The sequence below is a fragment of the Anneissia japonica genome, unplaced genomic scaffold (genome assembly GCF_011630105.1).
Source record: "Anneissia japonica isolate Jap-2015-1 unplaced genomic scaffold, ASM1163010v1 scaffold4446_len648930_cov198, whole genome shotgun sequence".
In the NCBI taxonomy this organism is placed as follows: domain Eukaryota; kingdom Metazoa; phylum Echinodermata; class Crinoidea; order Comatulida; family Comatulidae; genus Anneissia; species Anneissia japonica.
Window position 1 is genome coordinate 502,966 of NW_022683639.1, and position 25,885 is coordinate 528,850.

Here is a 25,885-nt window from a genome sequence, read left to right on the forward strand (position 1 = left end):
ACACTTCACAGTCGTATTGATCCAAACCAGAGTAAAGCTACCAAAGTGTATCCACTACCACACATGTATGTTGTAAAGGACTTAGTACCGGTATGTATTCAACAATGTAGAACGAATGCAGAAAAGCATTTGTATTCATCTCAACTCACTTAAATAATTCTGAATTCAAATAAAACCCATAGGTTTAATTTTAAAACATCCTGTATGGTTTCAAAAAAAGGTATGGTGAAATTGTGTATATATATACAGTATAGATTTTTTAATTATCGGATACAAATTTTAATATACTGTTTACTGTATTAAGTTATTTTTGGTGTTTACACCGAATAAATCCAATCCAATTTATTAATGTACAATATTGTATTAAGTATGCCTCATACTAAAAGTGTATTTTGTTCGGTTTCTATAGGACATGAGCAATTTCTATGCTCAATATAAAGCTATTGAACCATACCTACAGAAGAAAAGCGATATGAAGTATGGAGAAAAGCAGAACTTCCAATCAATTGAAGACAGAGAGAAATTGGTAAGGAAACTGTTAATAGTCAGAGGGGATGCCACTGGGTATACTAAGCATTCAATCTGTCAATTCTATTAGCTAGTTACCCTTCACTCATTGAACCTCCATCAAATTTCCCTGCCCCACTATCTTCCCTCATTTAAAATGCTTTTGATTTACTATACTGGTGCTCCTTGATAATCTACTGAAAATGTGACTGTTTTCAGGATGGTTTGTATGAGTGTATCCTCTGTGCTTGCTGTAGCACCTCTTGCCCCAGCTACTGGTGGAACAGTGACAAGTACCTAGGCCCAGCGGTCCTGATGCAGGCCTACAGATGGATGATTGACAGCCGAGATGAGTACCAACAGGAGAGGTTAGCCAAGCTAGAAGACCCGTTCTCACTCTACAGATGTCATACTATAATGAACTGCACTAAGACTTGTCCGAAGGTCAGTTTACAACCTTAAAGTTCATTTACTTACAACAAAAAAAACAGCTCATAATTCGTATAAAGGGTCTGTGATAATGGTAAAGATGAGCTGCAAAATCATCTGATGGGGTTGCAAGTTCTCCCACTACAGTAACACATTTAGCCGGCCAGCTAAATTCATCAGGGAAACAAATAGAGCCTGGTTTCCCTAAAATCGCTACACCGTTTTTAGTGCAATCGTTGTACTGCGTAGCAGCCCCCGACATAATCGGGAAAGCTCCCCGATTTGACCAATCAGCATCACCTAAAGCTGTCGGCGATAGCCTGTAGCGTCTGTATGGAAACCAAGCTTTATACAGCATAGTAAACAGTGGTGGCTCCAGAAATTTGCAGACGGGGGGGTTGGACATGTCTCACAAGGGAGTAAAAATCCCTGGTAGGGTTCTTAAGAAATGCTTTTTTGTGGGTTTAGTAGGCCAAATTGTGCTTTTAGACCACAATATTACTGTAGGGATTGGCAAACGTTATTTGGGTAGGCAAATTATTATGTTGGTCTGACGATCCTGTGATGGTGTCGGACGACTGGGCTAAATTTCCCCTGCCACCACTGTTAGTAAAAACATGCAAACATTCTGAATTTACAGGAATGTCTCTACCATCTTATAGAAAAGATGGTTGACGCGTAAAGCATTAGTGAATGAATATAAAGTGTCTTTTATTTTTTTGTTGCAGGGTTTGAATCCAGGCCGTGCAATTGGTGAAATTAAGAAGCTTTTAGCCTCATACAACAAAGGAGAATTAGCATCAACAGCATAATGAACCTCATTAATGGCTTTATTTTATCTTATAAAAATATTATATCTAGATCACAATACTTAGACAAGACTTGTATCTTGTTTGGCGATCCCACTGACCACGATGATTTCAAATAGAAAACTTGTTTATTGGCATCTATATATACATTATACAAAAAATAATTTTTGTATCACGAATAAAACACTCGCAAGAGATATTGATTTCTTCCATTCAGGTTAAAAATATTTATCAGTTTTGAGGTTACATTGCAATAGTGTGTCTTTATACAACAATGTAATAAAATACCATGCAAAGATCTAAGGATTTTGCCAAAATAAAAACTTGTTCGCTAAACAAGGTATGAATGAAGTTTCACTTTTTTAGCCTTGCCACATGTGTGTCATTTAAAAAAATTGTTCTTGATAAATAATGAATTTCAGAGAAAACCGAGTGCAGTGAATTGTAATTAAAGGGTAATTATTGTTACATTAATTTTGTGTTGTTCGTTTGTGTTTGACTCTTAATATTTTTGACAGATCATGCAAATTTAACATTATCGCAAACCCTGCTTCAACAAATAGTATCACTAGATTGACAATGAAAAGTGCCTGGATTAGTATCAGTGACGTGAAGTTGGGTACAACATGTATACGGTACAGTGATAACACCGATGGAAGAGAGCAGGTCCTTCACCATTTGTTATGACATGTTATATAATAAAGCAAAACACAAACTACTGTACTCACTGTGGTTTTCAGATTCAAGCATTTATTTGCAGCATTACTAACTGTATGACTCACTGTAGTCTCTAACATCTTCTATTGAAACTACATTAGATCTGAGATCTACAGTACATACATTATATAATAAACAAACATTGGATATGAATTACTGTAGAGTACACTATTTTATAAAATTGTTATCAATAAAATAAAAAATTATACTCTCTGTAGAATACCAGTCAATTCAAGCAAATTTATCGTTGCCCTCTCCTTGTATTTGTGAGTGAAATAGAACTTTTGTTTGTTTGAAATGCAAAAATGCTCTGTGCACTATGTAAAGTTATGAAATATTTTTGGTGTAATTTTGATAATTATTCCATGTTCTTTATTCCATGTTCTTGTTCTCAATCCAACTACCAGATGGCTACTAACAAGCACTTAGGCCTATATTTTAAAACTATTGAATTGCGCACATTTCATTTTACAGTATTTGTTTTTGTCTCTTTTGTATTTAAAAAAGCCAAATACATTTGTAATTGGATAATGTTGTAATTGTATTTGTACTGTAGGCCTTTTCCCCTGGCTCCCAATCAAATCTTGAGCCTACAGTAGAGCTGCCGAATGCAAATTGTTAGCTCAAAATAGGAAATTTTTTATTTAATTCGTATATAACTCGCACAGGCTGTTGTTCGAACTGGCATCCGCTCGAATTGACTGGTTCCCCCTTTGTAAGATGTAACAACGTATTTCATGGAAAGGTCTTGTAAACATCACACTACCAGTATTGGAGATTATCATCTTGGTATCCATTACCAAATTAACACCACTCACAGTAGCAATAATAGGGCCTAATAACTTCTACCTTCTTATAATCAATAAATAACCCAGAATGTTTTGGCCTGCTACTGTAGTATGTACAGAGAGACAGGAGGAATAACAACTTTGTAGATTTGTTTTAACTTAAACTTTTTTCAAAATGTCAAACTCAAAGAGCTCAATCACCAAGCGCATACAGGCTTTTTTGCATGATGCGCTCTACAAATCCAACTATTATTATTAAAAAAACATAAAAAACCCCCCCAAAAATGACAACCATTTATAGCATTTGAAAGCAATGGTGGCATCATATTAGATGTGTATAAGAGACAGAGTATGGAACAAATAAAAGAAGACTGTATAAAACATAGGAACCAGTTTTTCCAAGAAGTATGGCAATTGTTACAACTTTAGCTTTCTTGTCTAGAGGCATATCTCTTGTGTTGTTACTATGCAGAATCGCCTCTGTGTTCATTGCTAATGGTATAGCATATAAAAGAGGAGCAAGTGAAAAATGGCCGACTTGAACAAGATAAGTAAAAATGACAGCAAGCGGACCGAATGATATCAAAATCACTACGTCTCCTAAAGCAAAGTATTTAAATCCAATGCCACCTGTGTATAAAAACGATCCTGAGAGTCCACAAAAAAACACAAGAGCAATCTGTTCCAATTTAGCTGGCGAGATGAAGACAAGAACAGCAAGACACAAACATCCCAACGCATATAATACAGCTCCAAACGTGGCAACGTTGTTCGGTTTTAATATGCCATCTACCAGCGTCCTGTCGTCACTACGTTTACTGTCGATTCCCTTTACAAAGTCACAGTAAGTATTTACCAGATTCCCAGCACCATGTACAGATAACACAGCCACACAGGCTATAAAAGCCAGGTGAAGGTTCCACATGTTGGTTACCTTGTAGGCTAGGGCACTGCCAAGAACAACCGGTGTGAATGAAGCGCTGAACGACCACGGTCGTAGAGCAAGAATGTAGCTGACCAGTGCGAACGTAGGCCTAGCCCTAGAGTCTTTGTTTTCGGTATGATTTTTAGGTTGCTTAGTGCAGTCTGACACCCCATTTCGTTTATCGTTCTCCATTGCTTTAAAAAATGTAGCAATAAAACATCTAAAAATAAGCTAAAAGTAATTTTCATGGGAAATTACCTTCCCTCTGGACTCAAGAAGAGCGAGCGAGGAGACGAACTAGACGACCACGATGTTGGCGCTATTTCAAACCCGGTATTTGAGATACAGGAAATTGTGCCATGCAGAACAGACACGAATGATCTGCACATGAGCGGCGAGCGATTTGTTGATTGAATAGGTGCAGCCTGGAGGATAGGCTAGGCGTAGGCCTTGATTAGTGGAAAAGTCAGTTATAATGTATGCTAAAAATACACCTTTTTGTAATTATAGATAGTATGTTCATTGATATACAAGGTACAAGTTTAACCAGTTCTATTCTGTTTTCTGATTTCATTTGAGGAAATAAACCTTGCGTGTTGTGTGTGAGCTTTATTCTCAGATTGCGTTTTTTATGCCTGGCTAGGCCTGGGTAGGGCCAGGCCCTACCTAGCTAAGGCCTAGGCACTGCTGTAGGTAGGCTTAGGCCTAGGCCCCTAGGCTAAACCCTTAGGCTCCTAGGCTTAGGCTGGTAGGCCTAGACCGGGACTAGGCTAGGGACTTAGTTAGCCTCTAGGCCCTATATGTTAGCGATGCTTAAGTAAGCATATACTACTAGCCTCCTCATATAATTATATAGGCCTCTAGGCCTAGGCTAGGCCTAGTAGGCTAGGCTAGATCTGCCCCTTACTCTAATAGATCTAGACTAGGCTAGGCTCAGGCCTAGTATATAGTTAGCACACTGTACATAGCTAGGCCTCTAGGTAGGCTTAGGCTAGGCCGCTACGCAGGCCTAGCCTAGTAGGCCCAGTACTACTTACTACTACAGTAGGGCCTATAGGCTATAACGTCATTATTCTTTGCTCATCCCATCTGCCTGGACATGAATTGATTGATTGAATGAGGGACTTTTGAGGCAATAGCCTATAGAAAGTATGCATAAATAGGCCCAGAGCCACACTGTAAAGTATATTTTTTTGTGTGTACAGTAGGTATATCAAAAACCAACTCAGAAATCAGACTGTGCAAAAAAATCACTAGGCAGAGGTTTCATTAGTAGCCGGCAGCCAGTGACTTCGACCGGTTCTTGGCCTTTTTCTACTTAATCTCCTACACCGTAATGAAACACCTGCTAGGCCTAGCCTAGATCTAGGTAGATGTGGAAACAGGTGCACATCATCGTAACTACTGCTTAACTTAATTAATACATCGGTTCGGTTGTATATATTCCACACTCTGCCATTCTGTATCTGTAAAGTTTTTAATTGCGGTGTTGGTACCTCATTAATAGCTCAAGATTGCTAAATACATTCCTCAAGAAGAAGAAAGACAGTTTCTACTAATTGTTTTTTTTCTAGGACTACAACAAAATTTACTCATTAATATATTGCTTAAATAGAACAGTGGCTCCAGAGTGCATACCTCCACCCAGTGCCTGAATACAGTATCAACAATATGCAGGACGTGTATGATAGGTGAAACTGCAGCAAACACTCTATAAAATAATAGAATCTCGAGTCGTATTTAGGCCCATTATTTTCTTATTAAGCACAGCTGCCTACCCTCCAAAATGTAATGGAATCGCCCACCATATTCAGGCACGTTTTTTTAGTGTTGCCAGAATATATGGGGCGATTATTTTCATTTATGTTCGAGGGTAAGAAATTTAATTTCTGTGACCTTGACCTTGTCTTTTGACCTTTTCCTCTGAAAGGTGTTTTTCTATGATTATTATGTACCATTCCATTAAATTTTATGATGATCCATACATTAGTTTTTGCGAAATGTTTGCTAACAAACAGAAAGGATAGACACAGACAGGAAGACAGCAGTGAATACAGAACCTCCTTGGCGGAGGTAATTACAGATCTCCTTCCAGTTAAAGACCACTTTTGGGACCGGGGTTTCCATGGTCTTTAGCAGCTTTGGTCTTTCTTTAGAATAATAAAGATAAAAGAAATTTGTTGGGCCACAGAATAGTGGTCTTCAAGTGGAGGTGTTCCTTAATTTGAGGGTTCTTTTATTGGAGGGAGACCTGTGTAAACATTACAATAAAACTTTTGGTAAAACTTACCATGTACAATGGTTTAGATTTCTTAAAATTATTACAAGGAATCAATAAAAATTAGCAATTTCAATATTTAAGATTGCAATCTATGCTGTTGTATAGTTGAATATTGTTACTACCAATTTCCTGGTTATGTTTTAAGTTCAGTCTTCCACATTGAATGTACCAAGTAACTTGAGGTAACTTAGTCAAGATGATGCAGCAATTTATAAGCGGTTTGAAGAGCCGCAGCGATGAGACACGCAGCAAGACGGCCAAGAACCTTCAGCATTATGTGACCACTGAACTGCGAGAAGTGTCGGCTGAGGAATACAACTCTTTTATGACAACCCTGGATCACAATATTGTACAGCTAGTGTCAAGTACTGATGTTAATGAAAAGAAAGGCGGAGTTATTACCATAGGTATATCATTCATCTATTAACTCATCTGAAACCTTTTTTGTTTACAATATTCAACAAAGGTGGTAATTTATAAACCCCATTTATTCTGTATATCTATAAATATCAGTTAAAATAATATAAAATTGCAATTTAAACTTCAATTTTTTATGTCAAATTTTTGTTTGCAGTGAGCTTAATTGGTATCGATGGTGGCAATACTACTCGCCTCGGTCGCTTTGCCAACTACTTGCGAAATTATACTTTACCTTGTAACGATGTTGGTGTCATGGAGATGGCGTCAAAAGCAGTAGGAAGGCTTGCGCTTGCCGGTGGAACTTTCACGCCAGAGTATGTGGAATTTGAAGTGCGTAGGGCTTTGGAGAGGCTTTCAGAGGAAAGACATGAGGCTCGACGGCTGGCTGCTGTAAGTATGTTTTAGTTACAACTTAGTTGTCCTTTTTTCAACAACTTAATGAAAAAATACAAAATATGTGCAACATTGCTTATTAAATAGAGGGATTTAGCGATGATTGTTTACAGGCGGTCATGTGACCTAACTTGGGTATACATGAAAACATTACAGTGCAATAGCATATGAAAAGATAATGTTATGGTTGCGAAAACAACCACCCACTGTTAACGTGAGAAGTGAATGGCTAGGAAAGGCAATGCGATTGTTCAAAATAATGTTTAATTACTTATCCTAGTGTTCTCCTTGAATTGTATTCTTTGAAATTTAAGTGATCTTTCATAAACCTTAGCTGGCCCTAACATCCCAGCATGTCGCAGGTCGAAAACAATCATGCATACCTAACCATGCCATAGATGTGCAGGGGCCTAGGCCTAACATTTGTCAAAAAAATCGCAATGTTTGCGGCCAGTATCCTTTGCAGCATTAGCAAACCATTAAGGCAAAATTCATAAGTTTAATTTCCAATCAATTAGGTATAGTTTACTGGGAATTATGATGTTCTTTACAGCAATAAACAAGGGATGGCCTCGAAAGCAATCCGTAAAACACTGCTGTGTCAGTGGATTGTTTATATCCAACACCCAAGTTAGGTCATGTGATGCCACTAAATACCTCTATTGTTGGAGGCATTTATTCAAGAGTGGCACTTACTAACTTGCTTGCTGCTCTTTGTTCTGAGTGTTCTTTTTTTAAATCTAGTTTTGTTTCTAGCAGTACAATATTTATACTGTTTATACTGGGTCCTAATTGTTGCCAAGTCACAAGAGTCTACAGGGAATCTGGACAGCCTCCTGCAAGGAAACAAGTACCTCATGGAAGTTACTTCATCCAACTTTAAGGACAACTTGGTGTTATAACCTCAACTAATATTCTCTATTTTATAATGTAGGTGTTAGTGCTGAAGGAACTGGCAATCAATGCGCCAACATTTTTCTTCCAACAAGTTCAGTCGTTCTTTGACAACATATTCAATGCTGTCAGAGACCCCAAGGTAGGCTATACACCAATGAACCTCATAACTGTATGCAAATACTGTATAATTGACGAAAAATAAATTATAAAATGTTTATGGATAGGTGCAGGATCCCCAATTTACTCTAGTTACTGGGGCATATTGAACCCTAAAGGAACCCAACACAGCCCTTTGAGGAGTTCTTTAATTGAGCAAGGAAATATACAAAGTGATTACACTTCTAAAATGAAAATGAAACTTTATAGCAAGAGTTTTGTTAGTGGTTTTGTGTTGAAAGACGAGTAGCATTCATGTGATGTTGAAACAGTCATAACAGTTACTACTGCAAACCTGTAAACAAGTTTCTTTATTTGCAACTTTGTATAATTTGACTTAATGGCAAAGGTTTAAGTAGCGCAGTATTAAAGTTTTCTAGTCAACTTTCAATTATAACAGCTTAGGTCAGTAGGCTAAACAGTGGTAGCCACTCTGTGTCCACTGAACCGTGAAACATCTTTTCAGATTTGTGGTGTCTGGTTCAATTCCAGTTTAGTATTTTTAAACAATTTGTTGTGTTTATATGATGTTTTTAATTTTGATTTTTTTTATGTTATAAATAATATTGTATTATATATATTTGTATGCTATTGAGATGCAAAGAAATTAAATTAAAATTTTAAAATATACTCCTTTAGGATTTTCCAGAATTCGTTTTGATTTTTAAATATTTGTTTTTGCTCCTTTTGCTTTTAGCCAGCCATTCGTGAGGGTGCTGTTGCTGCTTTACGAGCATGCCTGGAACTTACTGCTCAGAGAGAAATAAAAGAGATGCAGAAACCTCAATGGTATAAGGTAGGCAATATCACACTTACACTTATCACATACAAATATTTGCATGCCAGAAGCTGAGTAGCTGTTATAGTTGTAGGGGGGAGGGAGGGGGGTGGTGGAGACAAGGCAGTGGTGATTTAAGAATATTGCAATGAATCGGGTGCATGAAGGTTTACAATAGCTCTTCAAAGTGTGAACAAACAAATCCAACGCAAATTATCTATTTAAATTAACTAATAATGACATGTATTTTAAATACAGTACTAACTATGCTTTTTTAGCACTGATTGTTTTATATTTTCTACTTTCAGCAAACCTATGAAGAAGCAGAAAGGGGCTTCCAGGATATGAGTGCTAAGGAAAAGGGGTTAACACGAGATGATAAACTACATGGCTCCCTCCTCATTATCAATGAACTTATCAGGCATAGTAGCAATGATGGAGAGGTACAATATTGCTTATTTATTAGAGGGGTTTTACTCATATTCAGTGGTGGATTCAACAAATTTGTAACCAAATGAGAAATCATTTAGATAGGATATTATGTTGGCGAAACATTTCCTGAAGTCCATGATTGCGACTTTCAACTGTCTTGCACTTCTTGTAACTTAAACCTTTGTAGCTTCAGACTTGACAAGATTGACGAACACAAACATTGTAACAAGGATTTATTTTTTCTTCCTTTATACTGAAACACACTTTCAATATGAACATACTGATTTCCAAAGAGGAATGGTTGAAAGGATCTGTAAACTAATATCTAATATTTAGAATTTTAGGAACGGTGCAATCTGATTAATTCCAAAAAGCCTAATTATTACTTAAGTGTATTTTCTATCTGTGTTTACCCAAGTCATGTGATAGGAGCAGTTCTGATGCCATCATTTACCAGTTAATGCAATGTTCTATTGCTTGATTTGATTTCCTGATTTTCCAATACCGTATATACTTGTATACAAGACAACAACCGTGTTTGAGAACATTTTTGGGTGGTTTTTTATGTCGGGCACAAGATGATCCCCCCAACTGAATTCCTACTTTTTCTGCTTTTTATTGTCTTGACACTACATGTAGCTGGCTGAAATGGAGTCATATGCAAGGCTAATCTTCCAAATAGAAGTTAATACCATTTTATGAGTTTTTAAATGTTCATTAAAATCTTATATCCCCATATTTAAAATTGCTTTCATTCATACTAACATTTAGTGGTTTCATTACAGTGGTAAATTCGCGTGTTACGGACGATCCGCACATAACGACGAACATGACTTAGAAAACCTAAAATTTGTATGTCGTGCGTATGAGACGACCCCCTGTTTTTCTATCGTAATTTGCTATTTTAAGCCTCGTCTTATACATGAGTATATACAGTAGTTCATGGAAAATTATGGTTACATATTTATACATGAAACCTGATTTCATACATGAAACATCAAAGAAACCTGATTTCCCTCACTGTTGTAATCATTTTTCTTTTATTTTGATCCGGTTTTTCCTTTCATTGTAAAGCGCTTAGAGGTTTCTTGCATTTTGCTCTATATAAGAATAAATTTATTATTATTATTAAAGTGTTTTCTTGTTGTTATTGAATGATAAATAATTTTTTTAGAGAATGCGTCAGGAAATGGAAGAGCTCTCTCAACACCAGTCCTTACAAGACATCAATCTAAGGGTGAGTATTGTAACCCTTCATTGTATAAAGCAAGCAAACAGTATTTCTTAACTTACTTGCACTGTAGAAGCGGTTGAGCAAGGCACTTTTTCTGCATTGCTTCTCTTAACCCAGGAGCATAAATGGGTACCTGGTGGGGTTACCTGCTCCTGCGTTAATTACCAGCAGCAACATAGCATGTGGACCCAATGGTCAGGGAAAAGTAGCCATTTGTATCTACAGACAAAAGGTGCTGTAATAATAATAATAATACCTGTTAACATTTATTCCACTGTTCTGCATTGAAATTATGTAAACACCAAGATGAATTTTTCTTTAACTAAATTTTGCTACTTTATCTGTATAATAAAACTTTGTAACATTCAATCTTTGTGTTATCTAGTTTACTTACTATTAGATTGTTAACATAGTTGAGGTAGTGTCACTACATGGTAGCCAAATTGCCAACTGGATGTAGAAGGTACCAGAGCCCATAGATAAAAAGTCAACAGCATCTAACCCACTCCTGTGCTTTAAGACTTTATAGTAAAGAACATGAAGACAATGTGCCATTTGGGCTATGTACCAGATCATAATCGAGTCCTCGCAAGGCACTGACCCCAGAGCCTCACTGCCGTTCTTGTTACCTAAACTTTAAAAGCATCCAGCGTCGCCAGTTTTGGACAGACATGCAGGACATTTTGTACACATAACCTAGAAGTGATTTCCAAAAACGTTCATCGCACTTTTTTTAAGTTGGACCCAGGGTTACCTCTACACTTACAAAATGCAGAGGAACGCGCAGACCGGTAAACAGTTGCTCTTGTTTTTATTAAGTTTGATAATTCTGATTTGTTACAGGAAGCTGGACCAATTGGCTTACGTTCTCGAAACCATCCAGCTGGGAGTATGGTACACACGTTCCAACCTCAGTATTCTCTGAAGCCATTGTCAGTGATACATCCAAACTCGGCTCAAAAGCCACGCTTTGTTCAGAGCAGGTACTGCCGCGAACTAATGGAAGAGAAGTTTGATTCGGTGAGTTTGACCAATAAATGAATAATCATTGGGACCCCTCTGAAAATAAATTCTTTATTGGGATTTAGAGGGTTATTCCAGATATCAACATTGATGACTTGTTTTCTTAATTTTGTTTCATTGTATTCAGTTTTTCTGATTTTGTGATTTTATTATGTTGCTATCAAATAAATCAAATCAAATGTTAAATTAGTATGGACACCATGGATTCATTTTCTCTTAATCATAATTATTATAATTTAAAAAAAATAATTTATTCAGTATGCAGTCTCTATGTCAAGGGGTGGCCGATAATGTATCAAATCATATTTGGATTTATGGGCCTTTCCAATAATTGCCTGTGTTGAATATAATTGGTAGTGGTTGTTTTTTTTTTATTGATTTATGATGTGATTTATGTTGTTGTTAATAACAGGTATGCAATCAAGTTCTCAAGTACCGCAGTAGCCGCACATCTCAGATACAGCAAACGCTTCTAACAGTTCTTCCAAGATTAGCTGCATTTCAACCACAGAGATTTGTATCAAAGTAATTTTGAACAAATTTATATACTTTAACATGAAAATATATATATATATTCAAAAAAATAATTAGTAAGCAGTTTATAATAAATATAACGATAATTATAAAGATATTGATAATGATAATGGTAATGGTATAATAATGATGATTAAAAAAAATTATATTTTGTTATTTTGTTATTTTTTTATAGGTATCTTGAAGATACAATGGCCTACTTCCTGAGTTGCCTTCGTAAGGTATGCAAATGAGCTTGGTGTATTTGTAATACATAATTTCAACATAATTTCTTACACTCAGAAATTAATATATTTATCGTTTCCTACATGTAAAAAAAATGGGGAAAAAAATAACACATGATGAACTGTCAAAAAAAAGGGGAGGAATCCAGCAATAGCAATAAATATTGGGGTAAGGGATAAGGGTATAAAAATAACCTATACAGTAACTTCAGCGTCATTGTGCTGAATTGCGTATTGGCGTAGTCCATGACTACCCAGCAGCCGTAAAGAGGGCGCTTTATAGTAGCTACATGTTCACCTCATTCCACAAGACAGGGGCAGAAATGAACCATAGCATCAGGGTAACCCCCTACTCTTCCGCAAGATGCAATGGGTTCTTTATGTACACTGGACCTCCATTTTAAGTCCTCTTCCGAGAAGACTTGGTTCTACCAACCGAACTCTGGCTGAGGAGCGACTGGAACCATCGTATATGTTAAGGCTGTAGTTAGTGGTGGTCCTGCATATACTACTCGTCCTCTTGACTCGCCTAAATATTCCGTATTATCTGTTGTTTTTGTAGGAGCGTGAGAGGTCAAGTGCATTCCAAGCTCTCGGTTTACTTGCTGTTGCAGCTAAACACAATATATCACAAGAAAACATTCGCAAGATTTTAGACGTCATCAAAAGTAGCTTACCACACAAAGACTACACCCATAAGTATGATATAATGTGTCACACTACAAGTTGTTAGTATTTCCCCAGTGTATCACCCATGGCAGGAATGTTTTACATATCTCTGCATGCTGACAAGTTGGGAGTTTACAGTCCTTTGATCTGGTCTCTGGTGTTACAGCCATCAATTATTAGTCTATGTGTTTTATGGTGTTAATATGACTTGCACCCGTATATACTTGGCATATAAGGTGACCCATGTGTAAGACCACCCCAGAGTGTGAAAGGATTTTTGGACGATTTATACATAAGACGACAGCACCTCCCGCCCTGTTTATTTCTTTGGAGTCCCTACTTTTTTCTGCTTTTTACGGTCTTGATACTGCATTTAGCTGGATAAAAGGGAGACAAATTTTTTTTTTAAATTTCCAAAATAATAAATTAAATATAAACATTCATCCATATGTTATTTCCCCGTATTTAAAATTGCCTTCATTCATACTGATATTTACTAGCTTCATTGCAATATTAAATTAGCATGTTACGAATGATCGACAGATAAAGTGAACATGATTTAATAAATCTAAAATTTGTATGTCGTACGTATAAGACGACCCCCTGTTTTTCAATCGTAATTTGCTATTTGAAGCCTCGTCTTTTACGTTAATATATACGGTACATCTCTTTTTTATGCTAATATTAAGTAAAGAAAAATTACAATTATGATAAAAAGTTATTAAGTATAATATATAATAATAATTATTGACTTCATTATTCAATGGCACATTTTGATTTGATTGTTTTTTTTTTTTTTTTTGGCAGTAAGAAGCATAAAGTAGTGGTTGTAGATCCAGCTGTGTTCACCTGCATCAGTATGCTTGCAAAAGCAGTTGGAACCAGCATCAGCGCAGACATCAAGGAACTCCTCGAGCCAATGCTGGCTGTTGGACTTAGGTACGTATGTTAAATTTATTTGTTACAGATATCCACATTTTGCAAATCTGCTGATGGTGGAACTGATTAGAGAGAAGAGGAAGACAAACAAAAGGATAATTATATGAAATCAGAGCAAGAAGTGTTCTAGTAAGAGTAGTTAACATTAAAGGCAGATTGAAAACAACAGTCTGGAATTTCACACTCTAGCGGGTGAATGAACTTGACATCTACTTGCATCTGAATAAATTGTAATCAATTAGGCATCAATTAGATATATAGTATATCATGTATTAAAAGGAAATGATACTTGGTTTTTGCATTCTCTTGAAGATTTATGTCTGGTGATTGATTTTTTGAAGGATTAATTGATTGATGGGTTTATTAAACATCTGTATTTAGTAAATTTCCAAGAATATTGTATGTTAGTACTCCACAGAAGCAAACCAATGATAGTGATGTTCGCAGACCTTGGTAGCACAGCCTCTTTGTTTAAATTTGCTTACCATATTAAATTATCAAAAATTATGGTTAATACTGTATATTATTATATAATAGCAACATGTCTGTTTTCAGTCCTGCGCTGACAGCATCATTGCACGACCTGGCCCATCAGATACCGCACTTAAAAAAAGATATCCAAGATGGCCTCTTGAAAATGCTGTCATTGGTTCTCATGAACAAACCTCTACGACACCCAGGCACTCCAAAAGGATACACTTCACCAACACTCCAAACAAGTAAGACAGCGTAGTAATGTAATAAACATACTCACGTTTGTATTGAATTTTCTATTTGATATTTCAAGAATGATAGCTTTAGCATTTGGTCTGAGCCATGTTTAATTTCAGTACTAAATTTATAATTATTATTTATTTATTTTTTTGTAGACACTACAAACCCACCAGAAAGCTTTGACAGCAACAGCATGGTGTTAGCTCTACAAACTCTTGGCACATTCGATTTTGAAGGTCATTCGTTGACCCAGTTTGTGCGCCATTGTGCTGACCAGTTCTTATCGATTGAACATAAAGAAATCCGAATGGAAGCAGCCAGGACATGCTCTAGGCTACTACAACCTTCGATCCATGTAAGATCAGATTCAAATGCTACAAGCCAAAAATAAGTCCATCCCTTTAGCCATGTTATTGAAAATTTGTTTATAATGCATTAGATTCTATTCTATCCTATATGTAACTAGACACTCTATTAAAAATGGAGAAAATGTATTCAACATACGTATTTACCTATTATTGTTTTGTTTAGTTCCGAGGTTCACGTGCCCCGCACGCTATGAGTACGACAAACACTCAGGTGGTTGCAGATGTCCTCAACAAACTTCTCATGGTTGCTATTACCGATACAGGTGAGACAAATGTATCTTGGGAGTTCTCAATAGGGTGGCATTCCTGGAAAACCTCGGTGATTCCCATGCATGTCATGTCGTGGCAAATATTGAATAGATTACGAAGACAGTAAAACACTGTATTTCATTGTGATTTACATTCGTAGCAGACGATGCACTATCGTCTGGAGTCGCATGTGCAAACATGATTCGGGAAACGTTTCCCATCATCAGTGAATTGAATCCAATACTGTGTAGCTTTTATGCCTACAGGCACGTGATATGTAAATGAGAAATGTGAGTAAGAATGTTAAAGTAGACGATGGCAATGAGTGACGACTCATGTTAAACATTTTAAATGTATAGATTGATAACAAAGCATTTAAATGTTATGATCCTTTTGTTTTATTCTTTTTCACAGATTCCGACATTCGCTATTGTGTTCTATCATCGCTAGATGAACGTTTTGATGGCCACCTTGCACAGGCAGAGAACTTAAGCGCCCTATTTGTTGCAAAGAATGATGAGTTGTTTGAAATTCGTGAGCTTGCTATGTGTATGATTGGAAGGCTTAGCAACTTGAACCCTGCGTTTGTCATGCCGTCTCTTCGGAAAACTCTCATACAGGTTCTTAGTTCTTGTTTTGTTCAAGCATCTTTAATCCCAGTTCAGACTATCAAAATATATTTGACAAAAACATGTGACATGCCTAAATATGGTCATGATGACATCATACTATGACATATTGTTGTATTATTTATTAAATAACATTTCTGTTGATTATTATAAACTTTTGCAAGTGTTTGATATATGTTTATCTTTATAATAATATTGTAGATATTGACTGAACTTGAACATAGTGGTGTTGGGCGTAACAAAGAACAAAGTGCCAGGATGTTAGGCCATTTAGTATCAAATGCTCCCAGACTTATACGACCATATATGGAGCCAATTGTCAAGGTATTACAGATTTTGTTTTTTTTAATGTAAAAACACATTCTGATGACTATTATTGTTACAGATAAAATACCAAAGATATAAATGCATAAAACTATGTTTCACATGAGATTATCATTCAAATTTATGTCAACCATAGTGAGGGTGAACCATTCCAATGTTCATTGAACTCAACATTTTAAGACTACCGAAAGCACCTTATCTACAAAATATTATGATCATCAAGAAAAATGGTAATAATGACAGTAATAAGAGAAGTTTATTTTTTTTTTATTGAAACCAAGCTTTTTTCATTATGATGCTGTAATAAAGAAGCAGAGTAGAAAAAAGCATTAGAATACATACAACATATTATCCCTTCCATTGTATCTTCTTTCATAGGCCTTAATTCCGAAACTGACTGAGTCAGATGCCAACCCAAATGTGGTCATCAATGTTCTAGCAGCAATAGGTGAACTATCTCAGGTGAGGATGAGTAATTATGGTACCACTGGTAGTGATGGTATACCTTGGTAATGATGAGTAGTGATGGTAGTAATTATGGATCTTTGCAATGGTTGATGCCTGGTGGTGGTGGTATCCTGGTAATGATGAGTGGTGATGGTACACTGCTAATGATAGGCTAGTAATTATGGATCTTTGCAATGGTTGATGCCTGGGGGTGGTGGTATCCTGGTAATGATGAGTGGTGATGGTACACTGCTAATGATAGGCAAGTAATTATGGATCTTTGCAATGGTTGATGCCTGGTGGTAGTGGTATCCTGGTAATGATGAGTGGTGATTGTACACTGCTAATGATAGGCTAGTAATGATGGATCTTTGCAATGGTTGATGTCTGGTGGTGGAGGTATCCTGGTAATGATTGTATTCTGTTAATGACTAATAGGGATGGTACCCATCTAAGTATGGTATTACCCTAGTAATGATGATTAACAGTATGATGTTGATGGGGATGAATTTCCTTGTAAATGGTACTTGCCACTGATGTTACCTTGGTATGTATTAATTATGATACCTTGGTAATAATTACAAATATTCATAGTTCATAGATTCATGTACACTTCGATAGGTATATGGAATGGTCACCATTGTACCTGCATTTCAACCTTCTCTATTTTTGTCCAATACTTGGTCAGATATAGATGTTATTAATTTACCTAGAAATTTTACGAATGTTTTACTTAGGTTGGTGGAATTGAAATGAGGAAATGGGTTGGTGAACTTCTACCAATTATAATAGATATGCTTCAAGACTCATCATCTCTCAACAAAAGAGAAGTAAGTGTAGCTGTATTTTTGAAATTAATTTTTGTTTTGTTTTTGTATATTCCCATAACAATACAACACAAGTACACAATAACATAGCAACAAGTAGTAAGCCATAAAATACTCTAGAAAACATAAAAACTACTGAACAAACAGAATTCACAGATTTAATAGACTTACAACTTCACTTGTATTTCATATTATAATTGAAGACAATTAAATGATGTTGAATCTTATCAGGTTGCATTGTGGACTCTTGGACATCTGGTAGAGAGTACAGGCTATGTTGTGGAACCTTATATGAAATATCCCAATCTGCTGGATGTGCTCCTTAACTTTTTGAAAACTGAGCAGTCACCAAACATCAGGAGAGAGGTATGAATATGTTTTATAATTTGACAGTTTGGGAGGAAAAAAGTTGGAACATTTGAAATTTTGTTGGTGTTGTACACTGAACATCATATGAAGGGTAGAGGTCTCCATCTAATTATAAACCTCTCTAGTTAGTGACCACCTTCAAATAAAGATCAATTCTTTTTGGTCCCAAATTCACAAATGTCTTATTATTCTAATTAGAGACCAAAACTGCTAAAGACCATGAAAACCCCAGTCCAAATATAGTCTTTAATTGGAGGGTGGCCTGTACTAGATTATGTGCAATGCTTTGTTTAATGTGTATTAATGCAAAGTAAAGCGATAAACATTGATACAATTTATGCTTTAAACAGACGATTCGTACACTTGGCCTGCTTGGCGCTTTAGATCCTTACAAACACAAGATGAACCTTGGAAAGATGAACCAACCCGGGGAGACATCTGGTGCAGTATTAAGCCTCTCAGATACCAAGGCAAATCAGGACGGTATGTTCATTTTTATTAATGTTATGTTTTAACCACCAGCCTGGGGAGATATCTTGTGCTGTATTTCTAATACATAAGGCAAATCAGGACTGTACATTATTTATGGGGCATTAATTTAACCTACCTGAGAAGACAGTCTTTTACAGATAAGAATTATTTAGATGAATTTTTATTTCATATACAGGTGAATATACAACAAGTGAGATGCTTGTGAGCATGGGCAGTGCTTCACTGGAGGAATTCTACCCAGCAGTTGCCGTAGTAACACTGATGCGAATCATGCGCGACACTTCATTGGCTAATTACCACAAACATGTTGTTCAAGCACTCACCTTTCTGTTTAAGACGCTTGGTGTAAAGTGTGTGCAGTTCTTACCGCAGATCATGCCCACGTATCTTAGTGTGATTCGCACCTGTGACTCTGGTATACGAGAGGTGAGAATTAAATTCAAAATATAATCAAAATTATTTACTAAATTAAAGAAAATGTTTCACTATGAAAATCATAAACTGAATACCCAATTTATGGGTCTATGTAAAAAATGTAGAAATTTTGCTGTATTGCCTAGCCCCATTATACATTTAAAGCAATACCAGGGGTCCCAAGTCCTTCTCAACTTATGTTAGTTTGCTAGAAATATCCCAGAAACTAACCCATTTCCCCTAAATTCATTATATTACATTGTTTTAATATTACTGTCAATAGTCTCCCAGATGCCAGCTAGTGATGTATATAACCATGCTAGACAAAATTGTATTGTGTTCTCCCAGTAGTGGCTTTTTTTAACTTGGGACCCCTGCAATGTGATACCAATTTAGAAAGATTATCCATCCAAGATTTTTTCAATGCCTACTTCTCAAGGTCACTGCATTCACCTGTCGGCAAGTTTATAGAGGGATTCAAGATGTCGTCTTACTTCTGTTATCTGTTTATCTTTACAGTTTCTTCTTCAGCAGCTTGGCATGATGATCTCAATTGTTAGACAGCATATAAGGAACTATCTGGATGAAATATTTGCCCTCATTAAGGTATTTGAACAGCAATAATTAAAGAGTGGATTTTAATGATGGGCAGGGAGTTAATAAGGTGGTTTAAGGGCCATGAAATTAGCTTTAGACTGGGTGAAAAACTCCAAGGCTGTGTGGCTTGCCCACCATAACTAAATCCCAGAATACATGGATTTTATGTTCTGTGAATTATGATATATTAATCAATCCTAAGCCAAACAAAGTGTTTATTAGCTTGCTGTCTGCATTTTCTCTATTTGGTAATAATATCAACTACATGTTCCAAAAGCCATTTTTCATGTGAAAACAATAATTTGGTCATCATTACAGTTACAGTATTCACAGATATTTGATAAAGATTGTTTATTTTTAAAGATTCTATATTTTATATATGAGACAAAAAATAAAATGAAAAAAGAAAAGGATAAAAAGAATTTTATTTTTTTTTGCATTGCAGGAATTTTGGACATTAAACAGTTTTCTTCAGAACACAATCATCTGGTTAGTAGAGCAAATAGTGATCGCTCTAGGTGGTGAATTCAAGCTTTACCTGCCTCAGATTGTGCCGCAAATGCTTAAAGTGTTCACTCACGACAACAGTCAAGACAGGAAAGTCACCAAAACGGTTAGTACAACCTATTTAATGAATACTGACTTATATCAACATATGTGGCTGTTGTCATTTTGGAAGTTACTTAAAAAATTATCAAATCATCCAACCCTCTGCATAACTAAGATTTGATCCAAACCAAATTCAGAAGACATTAAGAACTGTCAAGTTTTTCGATGCACATATAACTCTCGTTGTCATTACCTCCTATATGTCCTTAACATTATCTTTTTTGTTTGACTCCTTAGCTTCTTGGTGCAATGCAGAAATTTGGTGCTAATTTGGATGATTATCTTCACCTGTTGCTCCCACCTGTGGTTAAGTTGTTTGATTCACATGAAGTACCCATGGATGTTAGAAGGTACTGTAAGCCATTTACTCTTTTTTATCTTTGCTCTTGTCAATCAAAAGGAAATGTGAAACATAAATGTACATTATGAATGAATAAATATAATTCAGTCTTGGATATCTACTACACTGCACCATCCAGTGTGAGACCCCCTCAAATTCTGAGACCCATCTAATTTTGAGACTGCTTTTTCAAAGGACCTGATAAAAATGTTCAATATTTTAACACTAAGCTAACACTTTAATTGGAGACCAAATCCCGAGACCACCCCAATATTTCAGATCCCAAGGTTTTCTCAAAAGTGAAGGGTAAGTACTATTAACAGAAATACGAACAGAACTTCAACAAAAAAAAAACACAGAAATTAAAGTGTATAACTTCTTTATATTTCCAGTGCTGCTTTGGAGTCTATTGATCTACTGAGCGATACCTTAGACTTCACTGACTTTGCCTCGCGTATAATACACCCACTTGTGCGAACTTTGGACTCAACTCCCCAGCTGCAAGAACCAGCTATGGAAGCCCTCTCTTCTCTTGTGCTACAACTTGGGAAGAAGTTCCAGATCTTCATCCCGATGGTCAATAAGGTCCTTACAAAGCACAAGATCACACACCAGACTTACGATATCTACATCAGCAAGATCATCCAGGTAAGATGATAAAGGTTGTTTTAAATCACATTAGATATATGAATCTTTATCTTCCAGGTAGCATATTTCAGTGTAATCTATTTCATTTGTTGACATTTCCAGGGTTGACATTTGACAGTATAACCCCTTAATTCCAGCATTCACATATTTCATTAATAATCCATATGTTTGTCAACTAATTATTATTATTAATTTTACATTATTCGGCTTCATTTACATCTATAGGGGTCAACTATATCAGAGGTAGAAGATTTAGCGGTACTTCGAGCCCAGGAGCAAAAAGGAAAACGATACAAGAATCAATCAAACCGTGGCATGGAGCCGGTAACAATAAAAAAACTACCAGTCAGCTCAAGCAGCTTAACCAAAGTAAGCAAATTATAGAAAAAAAATGTTTCTGGGAAGTAAATTAATCCCCCTTAATAAATAATACTGAGAGTTATTTTTTAGATGGATTAAGGCCTTGGTATTCACAAATTCCTTCATTGGCTTTGAACCAGACTATAATTAAAGACTGCAGTGCCTAATCTGGCTGTGAAGGGCCTAGACCTATATTTATTGGAGAAATATATTTAGTATAAGGTTATTTTTTGATGATCTAATATCATATAAATGTAAGAATAGTGCTTCTTACTGAACTTATATAATATACAGAATATTATAATAGAAGAAGACACACATTTTATCGCTCGCTCAGTATACAGTTTCATCCTAACTATATTTATGGTCACATAATTTTTGAATTTTTTTTTTTTTTTTTTTTTTTGGGGGGTGGGGAATTACTCCAAGTAATTTTTATTATTATATTAATAATAATATTGATAATAATAATAATGCTTTGGTGACTTATAATGCTTTAATTGTCGTTGTTTAATATCTTTTTTACATTTTAATTTTTATAGTTCATTATATTTGATCATTCTTTTAATTGTTTTACTGCATTTTAATGCGAGAACTGAATTTCCGACTTGGAGCAATAAAGTGTATCTTATCTTATCTTAAGTGCATGTTTAAAAATTTATATATTTTGCATTTCTGCTTTTAGGCATTTACAGCAACGCGTCGTGTGTCTAGAGATGATTGGATGGAATGGCTGCGACGTCTTAGTGTGGAATTGCTAAAGGAATCGCCATCTCACGCGTTGAGGTCTTGCCATGATTTAGCCCAGCAATACAATCCATTAGCCAGGTCAGTGAATTTTAATCAGCATGTATTGTACAATATGTGCAAGATTGTGGCACAGGCGTAAAGCGATATAATGTAGCGACTTCATGGAAACCAGGTTTAAGGCTTACATACTACGTACGACTGTTGCACAACGAATCCAACTCCACTCCCCGCAAATAATCTGTTACACGCGCGTTGTCATGTGAGTGTCAGGCTTTAGGGTCACACATAAGCTAGATATCCCGCTCCTCACAAATAATTCTTTCATTCCATATTCATTTATTTAAAATTTGATTTGATTTTTTTAGGGATCTGTTTAACGCTGCGTTTGTGTCTTGTTGGTCAGAGCTGACGGAGCAGGACCAAGACGTATTGATCCACAACCTGGAAAAGGCGTTGACCTCTCAAGACATTCCGGAGATTACACAAACACTCCTAAACTTAGCAGAGTTTATGGAGCATTGTGATAAGGTACCATAATTATCCTGAAATTTATTACTAAGAGGGTATAAAAAAATGAGTATTATATTATCTGTTTTACAAGGAAAATATTTGTTATTTTTAATTTTCAATTAAAATCTAATATTAATATTATACAAAATATTAAATTTAAACATTTAATTATTAATTATTGAATTATAAATAGTTTATTACATACATCTATCACTTAATAACTGTTGAGTTAATGAAAATGGATATTTAAAAAAAGTATTATCCTAGATAAGAAAATTATGCCGCTTATTTCTCCCTATTTTAGGGCCCCCTGCCTCTTGATACAACCCTACTTGGAGAAAGGGCATCAAAGTGTCGAGCCTATGCCAAAGCACTGCACTACAAAGAAGAGGAATTCCACAAGGAGGCTAAGCCAGCTATATTAGAGTCACTCATAAGGTCTTCTTAATTTTCAGCTGTTTGAACATACTAAATATTTACTTTTGAATTAATTGCTGTTGTTGTTGCTATAGCTATTAATTATTATTATGATTGTTACTGTTATAGTAACAATTATTAAATGAAAAATGAATGTAGTTATATTAATATATAGTCAATATTTTTTTAATGTTCTTTTAAAATACAAGTGCATTATATTTGAATTTGATAGCATCTACAACAAGCTCCACCAGCCAGAGGCAGCCCAGGGTGTCCTACAGTATGCTTCCAAAACACTGGGATCTGAAATGGTGAGTAGAACTATCAACACACATGATAGTATTACTATTGGTACATTATGATGAAGGAAAATGGGAGCTGGGTTTTTCGGATGTACGATTTTTTGGATGCACATTTTTTTAAGCTGTTTTTCAAAAAATTTTTTACATGTTGGGAAATAAAACATGTAATTTAAAAAGATGAGTTTTAAGGATATCCTTGAGAACTTGTTAGGGTTGTTGTATTGTTAGAAAATTATTTTGTCCAACCTATTGAATATATAGTAAGACATCTGTTTTACATACCACACTTGGTACCAATGGGTGTTCACAAATTGAAAAGTTTGTAAACTAGATCAGGTGTCAGTTTCCAATACCTAGGTCTAGCTATCCCCTGCCATTGAGCACCGATAGGCTGAAAGCGGCCAGGCCTAGCACGAACCGACAGTGCAGCAGTGTAGTATACCGTGCTAGAGCCAAGCTAAACTTACCTTTGATAAAAACGAAATTATTTTAATCGCTATCATTCTACCACTTAACAAAATATTATTTTAACTCTTATTCAAATATCTGTATGTTTTATTTACTTTTCCATCGTGTTCTTTCTAGTTGTTAGATCGCCGAATTGTGTTGTTTACATGCATTTCGCAATCATATCTAGCATTCACGATGTTAATAAATTGCTGACTAACTCTCTCGTTCATCATCGTAAACATGTGCGCTCAAACCGACGACACTTGCGTTGGTAGTTCATATTTGTTCTGGTTAGGTTTATTACATTAATATAGAGATTATTATGCCAGAAGTGGAAGAAAAGATCAAACTATTAATAAATAAATGCAACAAACTTAAAAATATAACTTATCGTTTTGTAAAACATTGTAAAAATTGGTTTTAAGATAATAATCAAGGGGCAAAAACCATTCATAAAATAGACTATTCGTAAAATCAACGTTCATAAAATAGGCGTTTTACTGTATTTGCTGATTGAAGCTTATGGTTTTTTTTAGCAACGGCAAGAGACTTGGTACGAGAAACTGCATCAGTGGGAGAATGCGTTGGCTGAGTGTGAGAAAAAGCAGGAGCAGAACCTTGATGACATGGAACTGATGCTAGCAAGAATGAGATGCCTTGAAGCTTTAGGAGAATGGTCAGTGTAGAGTTTGAAGAGCATTATCTTTCTTATCATAATCATTATCATTGTCAACATCTTATTTGATTTCATCATTTTAATAACATTTGCCACTATCATCATCCTCTTCTTCATTATCATTATTATCATCATCCTCCTTATCATCATTCTTTATTATTGTGAGCATCATCATTATCATCACCACAATTATGATTACCTCTGCCATTAACATCACCACCATTATCTTCATTGTCATTGGCACCTTTATCATTATCAACATTCCCTTTTCATTGTCATCATCATCTTTATCATTTTTATTATCATCAACATCAGGAGGAGTAACTTACATTTGATTATTATTATCTGTACTTTCTTAGGGGTCAGCTTCATGACATCGCTTGCACTAAATGGCCTGAGGTCAGTGATGACTACAGACAACGCATGGCATGCATGGCGGCAGCAGCAGCCTGGGGACTCAACCAATGGGAGTCCATGGATGAGTATGCCTGTATGATACCTCGTGATACATACGATGGTGCCTTCTATCGTGCAGTTCTAGCGGTCCACCAGGATCACTTTGCACAGGCTCAGCAAGTAAGATGTTATCTCATTAATTTTTGATTAGGCCAAAATTAAGATTTGATTTGGCTGGTCAGGGTTTTTTATTTTGAATAAATGCCAAAGGCTAATTGTAGAATAGAGTTCATAACTAATTATTAGTCATCCTATGCATTTTGACTCTGAAAATGGTAACCAATGGGCAGAAGAAATGGTTGCGTTTCTTGATTGAAAATTGCCATATTTATACATTATACAATTCTTTTGGACCCCTTCCGAAAAAAGCAGTATGGCTAAACCACCAAGGAAAAAATTAAAAGGAAATAAAATAGAGAACATCACCCCAGCACCTGTTTTGAGTTTACCTGTACCATTGAATCTTAAAAATGTAAAAAAGTAACCAAAGAATTTCATTCTTTGGTCAATCGCTCTTCACTACACCATTTTGTTGGCCTTATATAGATTACATGAATTTAAACTTGCCAATAAAAGGACTTCCATTTTTATTATAATTCAGAAATCAATAATATTTTTGTTGTTTGCTATTTTTCTGTTTCAGTATTTTTATACCTCCATTTTCATGACCTTGATTCGATTCTTTATCAATTCAATTAAACTTAACATAAACTATGATATATTTCATCTGTATACAGTAAACTAAAGTCTACTATTTGCCAAATTGGTTGTAACTTCCATAT

The 25,885-nt window shown here is 35.6% G+C and overlaps 3 protein-coding genes across 3 annotated transcripts in view; 2 read left to right on the forward strand and 1 right to left on the reverse strand.

Annotated features, from left to right (window-relative positions):
* LOC117100585 (succinate dehydrogenase [ubiquinone] iron-sulfur subunit, mitochondrial-like) overlaps positions 1 to 2,219 on the forward strand; it is a 5,118-nt gene extending 2,899 nt beyond the window's left edge. Inside the window, exons 5-8 of the mRNA XM_033240364.1 lie at positions 12 to 90; positions 410 to 526; positions 727 to 951; positions 1,665 to 2,219. Of these exons, the coding sequence (XP_033096255.1) occupies positions 12 to 90; positions 410 to 526; positions 727 to 951; positions 1,665 to 1,748 (505 nt within the window). The 3' untranslated portion in view covers positions 1,749 to 2,219. The remainder of the gene's footprint in view (positions 1 to 11; positions 91 to 409; positions 527 to 726; positions 952 to 1,664) is intronic.
* A 1,379-nt stretch (positions 2,220 to 3,598) lies between these two features.
* On the reverse strand, positions 3,599 to 4,493 carry LOC117100607 (ubiA prenyltransferase domain-containing protein 1-like; the record flags this gene model as incomplete). The annotated part of the gene is given in 1 exon segment (XM_033240394.1): positions 3,599 to 4,493. A coding segment is annotated over 1 exon segment (769 nt), but the record flags the coding sequence as incomplete, so codon positions are not given.
* Positions 4,494 to 4,561: 68 nt separating this feature from the next.
* LOC117100675 (serine/threonine-protein kinase mTOR-like) overlaps positions 4,562 to 25,885 on the forward strand; it is a 60,399-nt gene continuing 39,075 nt past the window's right edge. The window contains exons 1-33 of the mRNA XM_033240464.1: positions 4,562 to 4,709; positions 6,602 to 6,863; positions 7,031 to 7,266; positions 8,204 to 8,305; positions 9,020 to 9,118; positions 9,409 to 9,543; positions 10,707 to 10,769; positions 11,610 to 11,786; positions 12,202 to 12,314; positions 12,499 to 12,544; positions 13,110 to 13,246; positions 14,024 to 14,155; positions 14,711 to 14,874; positions 15,025 to 15,224; positions 15,401 to 15,500; positions 15,901 to 16,106; positions 16,317 to 16,439; positions 16,818 to 16,901; positions 17,624 to 17,716; positions 17,945 to 18,079; positions 18,433 to 18,565; positions 18,750 to 19,000; positions 19,508 to 19,594; positions 20,031 to 20,198; positions 20,432 to 20,544; positions 20,927 to 21,182; positions 21,408 to 21,551; positions 22,228 to 22,370; positions 22,658 to 22,820; positions 23,107 to 23,240; positions 23,452 to 23,530; positions 24,508 to 24,647; positions 25,007 to 25,223. Of these exons, the coding sequence (XP_033096355.1) occupies positions 6,653 to 6,863; positions 7,031 to 7,266; positions 8,204 to 8,305; positions 9,020 to 9,118; positions 9,409 to 9,543; positions 10,707 to 10,769; positions 11,610 to 11,786; positions 12,202 to 12,314; positions 12,499 to 12,544; positions 13,110 to 13,246; positions 14,024 to 14,155; positions 14,711 to 14,874; positions 15,025 to 15,224; positions 15,401 to 15,500; positions 15,901 to 16,106; positions 16,317 to 16,439; positions 16,818 to 16,901; positions 17,624 to 17,716; positions 17,945 to 18,079; positions 18,433 to 18,565; positions 18,750 to 19,000; positions 19,508 to 19,594; positions 20,031 to 20,198; positions 20,432 to 20,544; positions 20,927 to 21,182; positions 21,408 to 21,551; positions 22,228 to 22,370; positions 22,658 to 22,820; positions 23,107 to 23,240; positions 23,452 to 23,530; positions 24,508 to 24,647; positions 25,007 to 25,223 (4,584 nt within the window). The 5' untranslated portion in view covers positions 4,562 to 4,709; positions 6,602 to 6,652. The remainder of the gene's footprint in view (positions 4,710 to 6,601; positions 6,864 to 7,030; positions 7,267 to 8,203; positions 8,306 to 9,019; positions 9,119 to 9,408; positions 9,544 to 10,706; positions 10,770 to 11,609; positions 11,787 to 12,201; positions 12,315 to 12,498; positions 12,545 to 13,109; positions 13,247 to 14,023; positions 14,156 to 14,710; positions 14,875 to 15,024; positions 15,225 to 15,400; positions 15,501 to 15,900; positions 16,107 to 16,316; positions 16,440 to 16,817; positions 16,902 to 17,623; positions 17,717 to 17,944; positions 18,080 to 18,432; positions 18,566 to 18,749; positions 19,001 to 19,507; positions 19,595 to 20,030; positions 20,199 to 20,431; positions 20,545 to 20,926; positions 21,183 to 21,407; positions 21,552 to 22,227; positions 22,371 to 22,657; positions 22,821 to 23,106; positions 23,241 to 23,451; positions 23,531 to 24,507; positions 24,648 to 25,006; positions 25,224 to 25,885) is intronic.